The sequence below is a fragment of the Argopecten irradians genome, chromosome 3 (genome assembly GCF_041381155.1).
Source record: "Argopecten irradians isolate NY chromosome 3, Ai_NY, whole genome shotgun sequence".
NCBI classification, from domain to species: domain Eukaryota; kingdom Metazoa; phylum Mollusca; class Bivalvia; order Pectinida; family Pectinidae; genus Argopecten; species Argopecten irradians.
The window spans coordinates 25,074,846-25,090,268 of NC_091136.1; the positions used below are offsets into that span (position 1 = coordinate 25,074,846).

The 15,423-nt window shown below is 34.1% G+C and overlaps 1 protein-coding gene across 4 annotated transcripts in view; it reads right to left on the bottom strand.

Annotated features, from left to right (window-relative positions):
- The window catches only part of LOC138317977 (homeobox protein Meis1-like), a 114,667-nt gene that overhangs the window by 83,758 nt on the left and 15,486 nt on the right, over nt 1-15,423 (bottom strand). The window contains exons 1-3 of one of the 4 annotated variants that reach the window (XM_069259974.1): nt 5,479-5,790; nt 466-594; nt 81-292 (exon numbers count right to left, since the gene is read on the bottom strand). In XM_069259974.1, the coding sequence (XP_069116075.1) occupies nt 81-292; nt 466-477 (224 nt within the window). In that variant the 5' untranslated portion in view covers nt 478-594; nt 5,479-5,790. Of the gene's footprint in view, nt 1-80; nt 293-465; nt 763-1,352; nt 1,559-5,478; nt 5,791-15,423 lie in introns of those variants that run through there. The other 3 variants (XM_069259973.1, XM_069259972.1, XM_069259971.1) reach the window with 3 other exon arrangements.

Here is a 15,423-nt window from a genome sequence, read left to right on the forward strand (position 1 = left end):
ACGAGCTGCACGTGGTCCCACGATATTATAAACTTTGGCCGGGTCAATATATAAACACACACAGACAAATGATTACGTACCCATATATTGAATCTTTGTCCCGTTTTAACTGACTGTCCTGTGACGAACTGACCCCTGGCATTGAGCTGCTGGACGTATAGGGAGGGTATTGGTGCATACCAGGCGTAATGTTGCTCTGATGTAGGGCCGGGTGGTTTGGTAAAGTCCGATCGTACATGCCGTCCATACCCGCGATTGAGCCTGGGTAATGTGCCGGGATATCATTTTCGTACTGAAATTAAAATAGACGTTGAAAACATTATACTCCCATCCATATTCCGAATGATAAAGTAGTTCAAAAGTCCATCATAAATCACACATGAATCCAATATATTCACACACAGCACAATAATAAATAAAATGTAAATAAAAGCCTTCGGCCTACGGGATAGATTATATACGTACTCGCTGAGCCATGGGCCGTGTTCATGTAGCTTCGGCCCTTTCGGCCCCTACAAGATCCCGCTTTGGCCCAGTTGGATCTCCGTGGTCCTCTTCAGTTGTGTCCTCTTTGGTATAAACGGATCTCTGGCCCTGTCAAAGAGACGTTCAACTGTCAAAGTTGGTAAACGTTTCAACAGAACAGCGTCAACACTCGCCCAGTTTAGCAACTAAGCTGTCTCTACTCGTGGCTACTAGTTCTAAATCTGTCAATCAAAACCTACGTTACAACGGGCCGGTATAATGAACGGCCTGTCATACTATGGCAGCCCCGGGCGAGCTAACTATCGACAGCAGGGGCTACCGAAGTATTCCACACTGCAAGCAACCAAATATATGTCAAGTTGAAATTACATAAAAGAGAGGAATGGCCCAGCGGAATGGGGGACCACCACTTCGTTCAAGTGGAGGGGTCGTAACACATCTATACGAAATTTATTCGTATGCCAATTTATCTTCCGCTGGTTGAGTATATACCGTGTGTAGTGTAGAGATCCCGATAGTTTTAAACACCAGTCAAAACATCGTTTAACTGTCGCGAATTTGACAGCATACAGTGTAAAAGCTCACAAGGCATTTCAAATACAGATTTTTCTAAATGTGTACCCCTTTTTATAACACCGGTTTGAGCGTACTTAGAAAGATCAGCATTAATAGTTTTGATCCTGTATTCCAGCTGTATGTTCAGAACCGTGGCCCGTTGCTGAACTTTCACGATAACATCAGTGATCTGATAAAACGTTCACCATTCCTACAGACCCTAAATATATACAGACCGAAAAAAAGTGTGAAGACCGGTTGGTTAGTAAGGGCAAACATGCACTCCCTAATATAACAAGAAGGGGTCTAACCTGGGTTGTGTAGTAGGGCTGAGAAGTCGTCACTGAGAAATATAAACAAACTTCCACTGCGTCCCGGGACAGCGAAAAATCACACTTGGAAAACCAAAAACGATATATTTTAGAATTACTATTTAACTTTCATTGACAAATATCGTTCACCACTGCTAGCAGTAAATTCACATCCAATATCGGGACAGTTCGGCTGCTCAATCATCGTCAAATACATGCCGAGACGTTACAAGTAGTTAACACTGCCAAGCATGTCAAAATGGAATCGTCCAGACACGCCCCTTGCTCCGCCTACCGAGGATCGATCAAATTCTCCCTCTAATCATATTTACCTAGGCTTAGCCAATCCGCGCCCGAGCTGTGATCGCGCCGCGCAAATTTGAGTAGTGAATCACGCTTTCGTTTACTCAGTAAGCGATCGTTGCCGCCAGGCAAAAACTAGCTACAGACATTTGCTCATTTAGAGCTACGATTTCTTACCGGATCTTTTAAATATTTGAATAGCTTATAGCCCCATTTCATATATGATACACTAAGCTTATGTAAACAATCTTTGAAACGGGGTGGACTGGACATTTGACTAAGCTGAAAATCGAAGAAGTCGCACGTGTAAAAATCGGATTGTTATTTGTTATATTGACACATGTTTTAATGGTATAACATTAACTGTAAAATAAATAATATACAATTTTAACAGTATTTGGTTTTTCAAACATTATATTATTTAATTTGTATATTTACAACATTGTTATAAATTGTTACACAATGTAATTATGCCTGCGTTTCTAAACAATGTTAATGTAATATAATGTGATACATTGTATCAAAATTCAAATATATGGAATTCGATTAAACAATATATTCACATAGATTTGATTAAGTTATGTTTTTTATTGCGATATTCTAAACACAGCAAATGTATATGCCATGTACAAGTCAACGGTAATACAGATATATAAACAAACTTATTTTACTTGAATGAAAACATGACACTAAAAGATATAGATACAATTAATCAAATAATATCTTTATTAATTATTTTTATAATGCGTTCATTTGAATCGGTGTAAAATAATTATAACTTGGGCCTGTGCTACTTTTCGTGGTAAATGAGGTAACAAGAAACTGATAGAGTTAACAATTTAACACAAGTTGGATTGGTATTTTTGTGGAGTTGTCACATAAAAAAACTGATGTCTGGAGAGGCGAAGAGTCGTCAGTAATTGAAAACTGACTAAAAAGGTGATATGGTTCTATCAAAGTTACCATCGATACCAGAACTCGCATCCATGTCGAGCGCGGAAAGGGTCGTACAATTGCTAGACCGGACGGATTAATTTGCCGGGACATTTTTTTCCGGATTCAGATGAGAAAATGGAACGGGTTATTAATTCTATTTTCATATTGGTAAATTATGAAGTTATGTAATGAAATAAGCCGCACGACGTCCATTTGATATTTCCGTATAACATAAAACCTATCTATAAATATAAAAATCCTGTATAAAGTACGTAATAACATCTAATTAGATTATGAATTCATTAACATTTACAATAGCCCGACATTGATTGTATATCTAATAAATTGTTATTGCTATTTTGATCCACATAGTTTATTGAATAATTGAATTTTTTCGTTCTCTTTTGTGAATATATTTTTTACATTTAGAAATTTTATTAATTCCATGTACGTTTCTAATCCAATCTACCGGTAGATTATCCTTCATGGGATCTCTGCATAAAACAAAAACAACAAAAGTGCACCACCCATGCCGGTATGAAATGAAGCCAGATTATCATCTCCAAAAGAATTGCCTTAGCAATTAGATAATAATAATAATAATATATTATTTCAAACAGACTTCATCGCTAATGGCTCAATCAACACTTCAAACGGATCTGAATGACTTTGTCTCGCTAACAAGCAGGGGGGAAAATTACGTAGAACTATGGAGGAACATGTTCTTTGATTTTTTCTGCTATGTTTATTAAGATGCTTTTGTTATGCCAATAGCTCTTTTGATATTATATCCCCGCTTTGGTTACCGAGACATAATCTTAAGATTTTTATTATATCAGTCTATTAAACAAATCACCTGATAATAAAACCGTGCATAAGAGTCACCATATAAATTTGATTTATTTACTAATTTTTTCATCTCGGGATAAATCCGGATATTTTGTGTCTCATTTTCTCTGTTAGAGATGTTATCATATTATGTTAATTACGGAGTCGGATTTGTTTCGTCATTTTCTGCATTAAGATAAAAAAGAAAGTGTCGAAATTTACACACAACCTGTTTGGAATATCGGAAAAATTCAGGGACGGATAAAACCGCTCGAAAATAATTATTTTTAATTGTAAAAAAAATCCAATATTGGATTAAAATTAAGCGAAGGACATTTCGGTATTGTTGACATGAAGTCCTAAAGAAATTATAAATCGCGTCCCGGTTTTGGCGTCAGTGTGTCGGGCCGAGGTAATGGTTCCACAGATGAAAATACGATGTATAGTTGTCTATCTGTAAAACTCATCTACACCGGTCCTCCATCCCGTTCAGGAAGCATTCACTATCAAGTCTAAATTACTTACATATGTAGAAACTGATAGTTTTGACGGGTTTTCCAGTTTCTGCCATATTACATATTTTTACGAGCGGACTATAGCCGGTTTGGGTATAGTATTTCTGATAATTCCACTACAGGAACTGACCCTTGAAAACGGCGAGCTCCCGTCAATACATCATGGTTCCACCGCCCGTGACTCGAGTGTCAATAATTTATACCGATAACTCTAGACAATAAAATACCCATGACAGCGTAAACACATACCCGCTAGAATCACTATATACCCATAAGAAAAATATATATTAAAAAAAAAAACAAAGAAGAAAAATATTTTTCCTGTTAATAGCAACATGTTTTATGCAATTGATTTATTGATAAAACATTCCATTTCAGTTCAAACCATTTCACTCAATATATGAAATAAGGTTTTTTTCTTACAATTTTAGCTGATTAAACTATTTTTGTCGGGAATCTAATTTCAAATATATTCAATGCTTATTGTTGCGGATTAAATTCTAACAGTTCAAAGTAAATAACATTACCAAGAGCCTTGTCATTAAATAAGTTTGAAAAGCAGTAAAATATCGAGATTTCCATCCGTTTGAAAAACTCATCGTATTTAATGATACAAGATTTCAGTTTTTACACGTAAACTGGGAGAATTTAGCTGTTGATAAAATAACACCGGTATTCGCTCCTGGAAAATTAAATGTTTGAAGAGGGAGAAACTTTTGACCCGATACTTCCGAAATCTTTAGTAAATGCTATTAATTCCTGCCCCGGAGAATAACTACATAGAACCGATGACGTCGATAATACTACTAAAATATTCTGAAACACCAATATTGTCATTTCCAGCGTCCCAAAGACTTATCTTCCGACGGGGATTTCCAACGGTTTAATCCCCAAACAGAATTCCCAACGGATTTCATTTTCCGTTATCGCACCGTTATATACAACGGTCGCATGTAAAAATTGTTAAATACACACATTACGTCATGGCACTGACCATTAACTGTCGAATGTCGCAGGTATGATAGCTAGATACCATCTATCAAGTCTGCTTAGACGAAATCCAAAGACCGTCATTATAACCCTATTAAATGAAGCACTCACGAATTGATTTGCAATAAAAAAAATATATACGGTTCTAAGACACCGCCAAGGCGAACGCCATGGAAAAGATCGAATATTGCTATTTCTCTGCGTACTGTTAAATGATTTTGGCGGCCAGAATGTACCCTATATAGAACTATGATAAGTGTAAAGAGTGTTTATATTTGTAAATAACAAAAACAAAAATAAACACGTGTATATACAATAGCTGATATAGCTAGATAGTAAACCACGGCTAATTAAGTGGAAATAAACATGAATTATATGTTGGAAGTTGTTTACAAACACAAACATTCCCTATAGACCATATAATAGCTAAGATAATTTGACTATCACAATGATTGAATACTCTGAAGTTGACACCGTTATTGCTGGACGTGTGTAACGATTATTAAAACAAATATTATTTGTTAGAAATCAGACACTTTCCATTCTAAACTTACCCTTGTAAGATACTCCACCGAATAATTGTCTAAATACGTCGTGTAGAAATGGGTATTAATCCTTGTAAACGAGAGAAAAAGAAACTTTTATAAGTGTACTCCGCTGTATATCCAATCTAGAAGACAAGTTGTTGTGAGAATTATTAAAATCCACGGAATTTTATGAATAATAAATATACACAAGTACTATGAATGAACTCCGAAAGATTTGTAAACAAAGCACAGCGTAGCACACACAGCCCTGCTCTCTATCCGTCAAAACGTCAAACCGGAGCAAACGAGTTTCTGTCCCGCGTTCTGTTTTCTACCTGACAGCCGAGAAGATAAGTTCTGAAATGCTTAGTCTCTCCGCTGTTCCCACTGGTACAGGGTCGAGGGGCCCAGAAAATGACACTCCCATTACTTCTTAGCTACTCACTCATCCGCATCCGTGTGACCCTTGGGTCACCGATTAGTCAAAGGTCAAGGTCGGAATTGATGATACCCCCATCTTAAACCAATTTTACCTGTGATTCAATTATATTGGCCAATTATTAAAAAGAAATATACATATATAGGGAGAGATGATATTCCCAGTTCTTGGCATCTGATAAAAAAGAACTTGCGTTTTTAAGTCTCCAACTCTCTCCTGGACTAACCCTTGTAGCTTTTAATTTTCTTCTATGTGGGTATAAAACTAATTATTTTGAAATAACTGATAAAAAAGAGACCAAAATACTTCTTTGAAATTAATTCTGTACCAGTATATTACGAAATGAAAATGATATGTCTTCCTTTCGTTTCAAGGTTTTCATTTTAATACAAAGCCCATACAATGCTGGTTTAGCCTCTATTCTGCCCTTTGTCCCTTAATTATATCTTTATTTTTTTAGTAAATTTTGGGGTTGGGGAGTATTGTTTTCACTATTTCTTTTGCATTCTGGTTTAAAAGTTTTGAACAAATCATTAAATAAGTTTTTACCAATATACTTCTGATTTCCAATCAATTACTAATCTGGAATTTAATTTCTTTCATAATTCATACAAGAAAATATTATATAGAGTCTTGTTGTTATAACCAGTCCAATTTGATTGATTGACAAATGTAATTAAATATTTTATTATTATTATGCAATTTATATCTGGGTTTTTTTTTTAATAATAAAATGCAATGCATGTAGGCAAACATATATTTGAAAAATGAAAATATATACTATATACAAATGTATATTATATGTATCTAAGTTTATGGTATGTACAAATCAAGGATTTATACGTCCTTGCTACGAATACACTGATTTTAATGTGCGTAACAGGCATAGCTACTGATTAAAATTTTATTAGCTCACAGCTTTCCAAATATTGGAATTTAAATTTTTGTAAATACGTGCAGACTACAATGTTTATGTCGTGTACAGTTTCCATATTAAGACATAATTACCAATGGCTGCAGTAAATTTACCTTCAAAAGTGCGATATTATGTGTTTAGACATCCATTCCAATGACATAAAATGATCTGTTGACAGTAAGGACAGACACTGTTCTCTGAAAGTTTATATTGAATATACATAACATTCCATCTATTAATTTCTATTAACATGTCTTTTTTCTGACGTTTTTCTCTGGTTGTATTTGACAATAAACACAATCTTTCTCATCAGTAATACTCTTTTTTTTATTTTGTTTGACAAAGTAGGAAATAAGATGTCCGGGGACATACGAATTGTGTGTGAGAGGAGATTAAGGACCTGGTTTGGTCTAGTTTGACACGTGACCCTGCAAGTTAGTTGTTATCTACTATAAAAACGCCAAGAAACGTCACTACCTTTTCTGTTCGCGTTCAACAGTTCCGGACACTTTGATCCGTCATCTGACCACGCCTACTGCATTTAGACACGACTTGGACTGCCTTTCTCTCATTACATATTCAAAACTACGTCACCTACTTAGCACGTGGTTGTGTTGTTGTTTTCAGCCTCGTGAACGAGACGGGTTACAATTTCCAATCAATTACAAATACACGAATATTTTTTTCTTCCCTCAAAAGTTAAGCATCTTGTTTTGTTGACAATCTAAAGAAAATAAGGAGTAAAAACAGAGCACCTATATAATCATTTTCATCCAAATTTATTGAAAGATGAACAAAGTGTTTGCTTCATAGTCAAATAAAAACAGTATAATATTTTTTTTATTAAATTACCGAGCTTCACTTGTCCTAAAACATTAAAATGGATAGTCAAACTGAAAAAATATGTTTTAATTTTAATGCAAACACTAGAAAATTAGGTAAATAGTTTCTACTAATTCAAGAGATAATGTAAACAATCATTAATACAGTTTTAACGTACTTCCCTTCAAAGTTCAAATTATGATTCCAATAATATTTTTGTTTGTAAGCGAATTTCTTCTATATGTTTTATATTTTGTATTTGCCCTGTCGTTCCTGAAAATTATATGAAAATATCATATTCCTTTCATCATATTAAACCATTTCTCTTAGTATTGTTATAAATTATTTACAATTGTGTCATAATTCTACTGAACGTGTAAAATAAGTACAAATTCAAAGCACCTGTTTATTCATTTAACACAATAACAAACTGTATTTCTAATAAGCTTAAATAAGACCGCAAACTTTGCTCAAGTTGATTTCTTTCCCATATTTTGCTTTCTCCCTTCTAACTTTTAGAGGAGAGAGAGAGTGCATAGTTTTCTATGTAAAGGATAGATACCATCTAGTGTTGTTGAATCATAAATATTGAAATAGACATTCTATACCAGCACATTTTGGTTTCTATTTCATTTCTTATGTGACTGACACAATACTTTACATCTGGTGTTCATTTCATTGGTGTGTAAGTTACACAACTCCTTATTCATAACCAATACATCTAGCTTTTAAAATCAATATATTTCCGATTTTGGTGAAGACTTTTATCTTACCATATCCTGTAACTTATAGCTAAAAATATATCTTTAGAATTGTTTATATATTTACATAAATAACAACTGTGTACCAATACCATCAGAAAACATCATAATACAAAACTAATACAAGAATTTAGAATATATTACTGTTTATTTTGATAATGATAGTTCTCCCTCAATTGCAGACGGTAAGCTTATAAACAAATCTTTAGAATCTCAGAATCTCTTTTAGATTACTAAAGCTTTGAATTAAAGCATTGTAATCTTAAATTTACTCTTAAAAAATAAAGATATTTTTTTGCATCTCCGGATTATGAAATGTAGTAAACACACTTGGACCTAATATTAGAAAGTATAATAGGGCCATTGCTGAGGGAAGACATTTTGTTTTCATCCTGTAAAATTTATCTTAAAAGAAGTTGTTTACATCCTCCCTATAACCATAAATTAGAATTAGAACACTCAAATAAAATTAGGCTGAATTTTAAACAAGAGAAGGTATCGATTCTGGTTATTTCTAATTCTCTTTACATTCTCAAGGGAAAGTAAAAAATATGAATTATCATAACAACTATTGGTATAATTTATTTTCTTGGATGTTTACAGCCCAACAGCGAAAATTACTGGTGAATAATATCGCTATTTATTATTTCAGTAATTCGTCATAATGTAACACCGTTAGCTAAATGTTAACTTTTTCTTTTCTTAATAAATTATTTTCGGCAATAAAATAGTGAAAAATCTATTTTTTCCTTATTTGCCCCTGTTCGTTAGGGCCTCATAAAACAGGATATAAAATTTAAATTATACAGTTAATTGAATAGCTATTTACAATCACCATATCCTGTTCATAAATTCTAAATTCTCCTAATATTAGGCAACAGCTACACGAAATATTTTTTGGAAAATAATTTTAATATTTCTCCATAAATGTAGTTTTTGATAATAATTCTTTCCTACTCGATCTCAAATTATATTATTCAGCAAAAATATCAATCAACTATAATATATATTTTTAAATACATTTTTAAATGATTTTTTTTTTTTGTGTTTTTAAAATTCACCTAATTATTTCACCAACGGGAACACTCAACCGATATCGGCAATGATTTCTATTAAATAACCATAGCAGATGGTATCTTCAGCTAATAAAAAAAATACCAAACCTTAGCCATAATCGATGGGCGTGGCAGAGCCTGCCCTACCCCGGGGCTGTTGTGTCAAAGATCATTGTACGGAGCTGGGTGGCGAGAGCTATTCCCTAGAGCTGTTGTGTCAAACCGTCTTGTGTGGGGCGGGGTGGCGAGAGGCATCTACCCCCGGGCCTACGTGTCAGTAATTATTAAGCATTAACCCGGGTACATCTAACTAGCTATCTCGTGTTACAGTGATGATCCCGTAATTTTTATTGTCATTTTGAAGGCTCATCCATCTTCTAGCTGTCCACCCTGAATGGTCCCAATCATGACGTCCGAACCCAGTACTTAGAGGAAATCAATCAAATGTTGAAATCAATTCAATACATGTGATATATACAGCCTAGCTTAATAAGGCCTTGGAGACAGGGAAACTGTATTAATTTCAAGCAATCTCTATTTCATAAATCGAATGTATTTTGTAGTACCTTATACACTCATTATAAATTAATAATCTAATTAAATAAGTTTAGTTTGAAGAATGAATAATATTCATAAAGTGAAACTTGAATCATAACAAAATTATCTTTTTATATAGATTTAGGTATTTTCATATACATGTAAAGTGCTTTAAGGACATTTTAGTAAACTGCACCTAGAAGGTGTAGCTAAAAATATTAAAACCATGAAATACTACAGTTACTTGAGTATAATAAGAGCTTTATATTTAAATTCATTTAACCAAATACAAGTGTAGGTTTCATAAGAATTATGAATTATTGAACTGCACAATATTTTTACTAATAAACCAAAATAATTTCAGAAATTACATGCCTGACAATGTGTATTTTTTACTTTTATAAATTTTGCATCATATCAGCTATATTATATGTAAATAAAAAGGAATATTGCATATATTTTAAATACATTTTCGGTAAAAGGTGTTTTTCCTTACACTGAAAGCGTGACCAATTTTCTATTGATGTGAATTTAATTGACGTTTTGATATTGAAAACATTGAAAACCAAAGAATCCTGATAGCCTGATCATGCATTATTAAATCAAATTTGCATATTTCATTAATATTCAAGTGAACAGTACAAAACAGAATTGAGGAAATGAGTAAAACAAATGCTAGCTTTAACGGCCGTAATAATTCTAACTTGTAATTTTCCTACAATTTATGTATGTGATTCATTTATATTATATACTTGCTTACAAACTGTTCACTTATATATATTTAACCTAATTTAGATAAAAGGAACATATAATGAAACTAAAACTTATGATATTGGAGCTAATGAGATGATGTAAATTAAGATCAACAAGCTGATATTTTAGGGGAAGGGGAAGATGTTATTATTGTCCAAACCGTTAATGACGAATTTTCATACAAAACACTTTACAATCATCATTTAATGGCTGATTACATTAAAACAAAATCTACTTACATATGCAACGTAAAACATAAAGATGATCTTTATTACAATAAAAACTTGACAGCCATAACAACCGAATGAAATCAAGTATGACATGTACATTTCAAAAGGCTTACTACTGTTATAATCACTTGTACATATCAAAAGCTGAAATGTACATTTCATGTCAACAAATGCTACGCACGTTTTGACTTAGTTATATGTTTGTTTCATTAAAAATAAAGTAAGTCGTAAATATTACAATCAAACAACTTCTGGTGCATAGATTTATTGATTGTAATCTATACGGCTCTATTTGACAAGTAAACGACAGATATGTCATGCTGTAAATAAGAGCGATTTCACACGTTGAAGCATATTTTGCATCACGCTAGAGATTTTTTAAGTTAATTCCAATCCTTCTTTCCTATCTCCATCCTCAGAAGAGGGATAAATATTTACGCTACAGATATCAAATCTAGTAAACTAGGCGCCATTTTAAAATTCTGAAAATGTGAGTTTTGAACATGACTTGAGTAAATTATGTGATGTTGCTGTCTCCGTTTTCGGAACTGTCTGTTATTTCGTGTATTGTTTTAACTTTGAAGCCTGATGAAACGCTAGGTTATTTACAAACAAGAGATGTTTGATATGCAAGAGTCAAGGCACTTTTTAACCATTTTTTCTCGCCGATGACGATATTTTTAGATTGAATATTACTTCTTTTTAAAGAATTAATTTTGAAAAAATTACTTGTATAAATAATCAAAAATAAAACAAATTGTCACAAATAAAAAAAGAAACAAAATAAATTAATCCCCGATAAAGCCATTATTTTGTTATACTATTTATCGTATTGAACGAAAAGACAAACATGTACATACGTTTTTATTTGTTTGTCTTACAAAACGAATAAATTTTCTATTAAATCGAGTTCACCAAATAGGTCGGTGCGTTCGATGTGACCGATGTTTCGACCATGCAATTGATGATCCTTATCGAACGCGCCGATATCAAATCAGGACCTCTACTTCTTATATTACATAAGGGTTTCCACGGGTCACATGCGATCTTAATTGGAAATCATTCAACCGTGGTAACATTTAGGGCACTGGCATAGCCCCTAACCCCCTGGGGACGAGTTCCGTCCCCTGTCGTGTCAAGAGGTTTCGTTATCACGGCGTTCTCGTCTCATCTCTCATCACCCTAAATCTTGCCTCATTACCGGGACTATACTGGCCCCTCTCTGACACTATTGGTACCATTAACGGACCAAACATTTGTTTATAATTTGGTGCGTTATCACAAACAGAGATATGCAAACATACACACACTCGATAATTATGGTTTGTCCAGCTTGACCGGGTGGCTGGTAACAACACCCCCCCTCCCCCTCCACCATTAAAATGGCATGACCTCTCTTGACCATTGGTAAGCATCTTTATGATTCGTTCCTGATACCTTGAATCCAACATTGATTTTTCATAGTGATTTAAGTTCATTACCAGTGACCACCAGAACCTTTTGATTTCGACATTTCAGGTGCCAAAACATTCTTACTCAATAAAGAAGGACATTTTTGACAAAGGGTGCTGGTAAACTTCTTATCACAGTATAAAAGTTTTAACGAAAATATGGTTGCAAGATCATTGAAGTAATTTTTAATTACTCCCAGGGAAAACACTTTTTGTGCTTTTTGTTTAAAAAAAATACCGAAATCTAGACTAATTTCAAACAGACCGGCTTAGCTTTTGTTTCTGGGAAGAAAACATAGTGGATTCTGGTATGTAACCGTAGAATGTCAAAAATGCTTATACTGTTTGTTTCTGCATTCCAAAGACAATGCTTTGTCCGTCCAACATTCTTACTGTCTGAAGTCGTCAAAATCATCACTTTTCATTGGTGAAGCAATAAAAGAATTGGACAAAATTTTCATCCGATGATGAACTAAAATGTTTCGTTTATGACGTCAAATTGGCGTTAGAATGACAGAGGAAAGCATTTCTATTTGAAGATTTTCGTTAGTTTTAGTTTTATAAATATATTTAGGAAATAACCTGACGTCACGATAAATTGGCACCAGAGAAATTCCTTTGTTGAATTTTTTCGTTTGATAAATATATCCAATATTCCCAAGACCTCACAATGTCCAATTTGTAGATAAGAGAACCTTGGTTTGCTTTCTTTAATATTATAAAATAGATTTCGTAGGCTTCAGAACCATTTAACTAAAATTAGAACGATCTCTCAACACTAGGCATGGAGTTCGAACCTCGCAAAAAACTATCTCAGCGATCCCAGCCATGTGGCGAAGCCATTAGATGACAGAGATGATACTATCAGAGAAAGTCGGCGACTAGCGCCAAATCCGAATTCCGTAATGTCTACTCCCCCTCCCGCGGGCATAAATCCCCCACCCTCTACCACGATTGACGACATCCTTCTTCCCTAAATCATATTTCCTCATCGGATTATCACACACGGCCAGTTTGTATTGTTCAGCCAGTTTCTTATTTATATACAAAACAAACAAAGTACAAATAACTTTGAGATGAGGATGGGTTGGGGTTCTTTACTAAACATATATGACGTAATGAACAAGATAAGTATGTAATAGGGAGAGCTATTGACGGCGGAACAGGGTTATACGGTTTAAAATGACGTTGAAAAGTGGCTGGGGTTGGGATGAATAGAGTTGCATCTATTATTTGGGGGACGCATCTAAGGTGTGGGGGAGTATTCTGGAATTAATTTTGGTCTCACTGCACTTAAATCCGTTTCGTCATAACTGATCCAACGACGGGTCAGTGCAATTCAACAAGGCCGATTAGGACAAACCTTTAAAGTGACAAAGATGGACAGTGTCCATTAGAGACATGTGCAACAGTTGAGCATTACAAATTGTAGACTTAAATTTGGATATTGATAATTTGATAAGGTAATAACTTGGGCTTGATGATATCGGTCACTACGATCGCACTACAAGAGAGCAATCTAATATTATAATTCAGCTAAGAAATTCTCATAAAAAACTTTGGCTCGATAGTGGTCAGTCGGCCCAAAACCCTTCTTAAAGCATATTTTATTTTTCAGTTGTTATATGTTATTCCTTTAGTTTAAAATTATTTAAATGTACGTGAAGTTTTCGAATGACACTTAGCAGAAATCCGAGAGAGCGTGTAATACAAAGACGGTGTCTGCCAATTAATCTGGAATGTATCACCAGGAGGCAGCACCATTCTGATCTTTTCACTTCATCAGCGCTGACGGAATGAAACGAGGGGAAATAACTCTAAACGAAGGGAAGTAACTATCCGATGTCGTGTAATCGTAACTCGACGTCAAACTGTTCCTCAACGTTGAAAAATAATGGAAGTATTTTTTTACTTCAAAGAAAAAAGGACGATATGAAATATTTCAAAATATATCCCCAATGAATTATCGGAAAACTATCAAAATGGAATGATTCTATGTCAGCATCTCATAACGTAACAAATTATGTCACCTCTGTCTGGCTGAAAGAACGGCGTAATGTTTTCATAGACAAAAGAGTCCGTCAAGAAATATAGGAAATTGAGTTGTAAAGGATTAACTTGAATAGATTGCTTATGATATGGGTATATACTACAAAAATCAGATTGTATTCCATATATGACAAATATAAAATACTGAATACAAAACCAAACAACCGAACAAAGTTAAATAAATTAAAATAGTAAAACGTTTTTGGTCAACATACGATATTATATTCTGTACTTGAAGATGGGCTTAAAGTACCCAGTCTACGTCTAGCTTCATTTTAAATGAAAATGTACCAAGCGGTATCTCGTTTATTTAACGTGGATACAGAAACCCAAACAAAACAGACTTTATTGTAAAGAAATATGATATTTGAAAATATGACTACACTTGTGTGACACGGGTGGGGATACGTCGTACAATAAGAGCCCGACATTGGGGTGAGCGGTAATTGCCGTCTGTTTATATACCGACTGGTTTCACATTATATACCAGTCTACTGTAGCCTCCAAGGAATGTAGATTAGACCTTCATCCATTTCTCTTTAATAGATGGAGGTTTAAGTGAAAATATTATATTTTAATGGTTAACTTGATCTGCACATCCCGCTCACGCGGGACCTCCCTGATGCCGCTTGGTCCTACCGCGCGATACTTACTTTTGTATCAGATCTAATTGCATGCTCGTCAGGGGCGACTAAATTCGAGATATTTATCCTTCTTTTGTTTATAACATAATTACCAACTCTCTACGTGATTTGTCTTTTGGATGAAAGTTAAAGAACTTATTTGAATGCTGCTTATTGTCCAGATTTTTAGTGTGTGATTAATTCATCTATTGCCAGTGGATCAGGCGGGTTTCCTGATGAACGTCTTTGGTGGTATGCTGCATTGAGATTGCACTATAATTTCATTGGAATTTATTCAGTCTTAAACAAGGGCACCAACGACATATTGTATTGCAA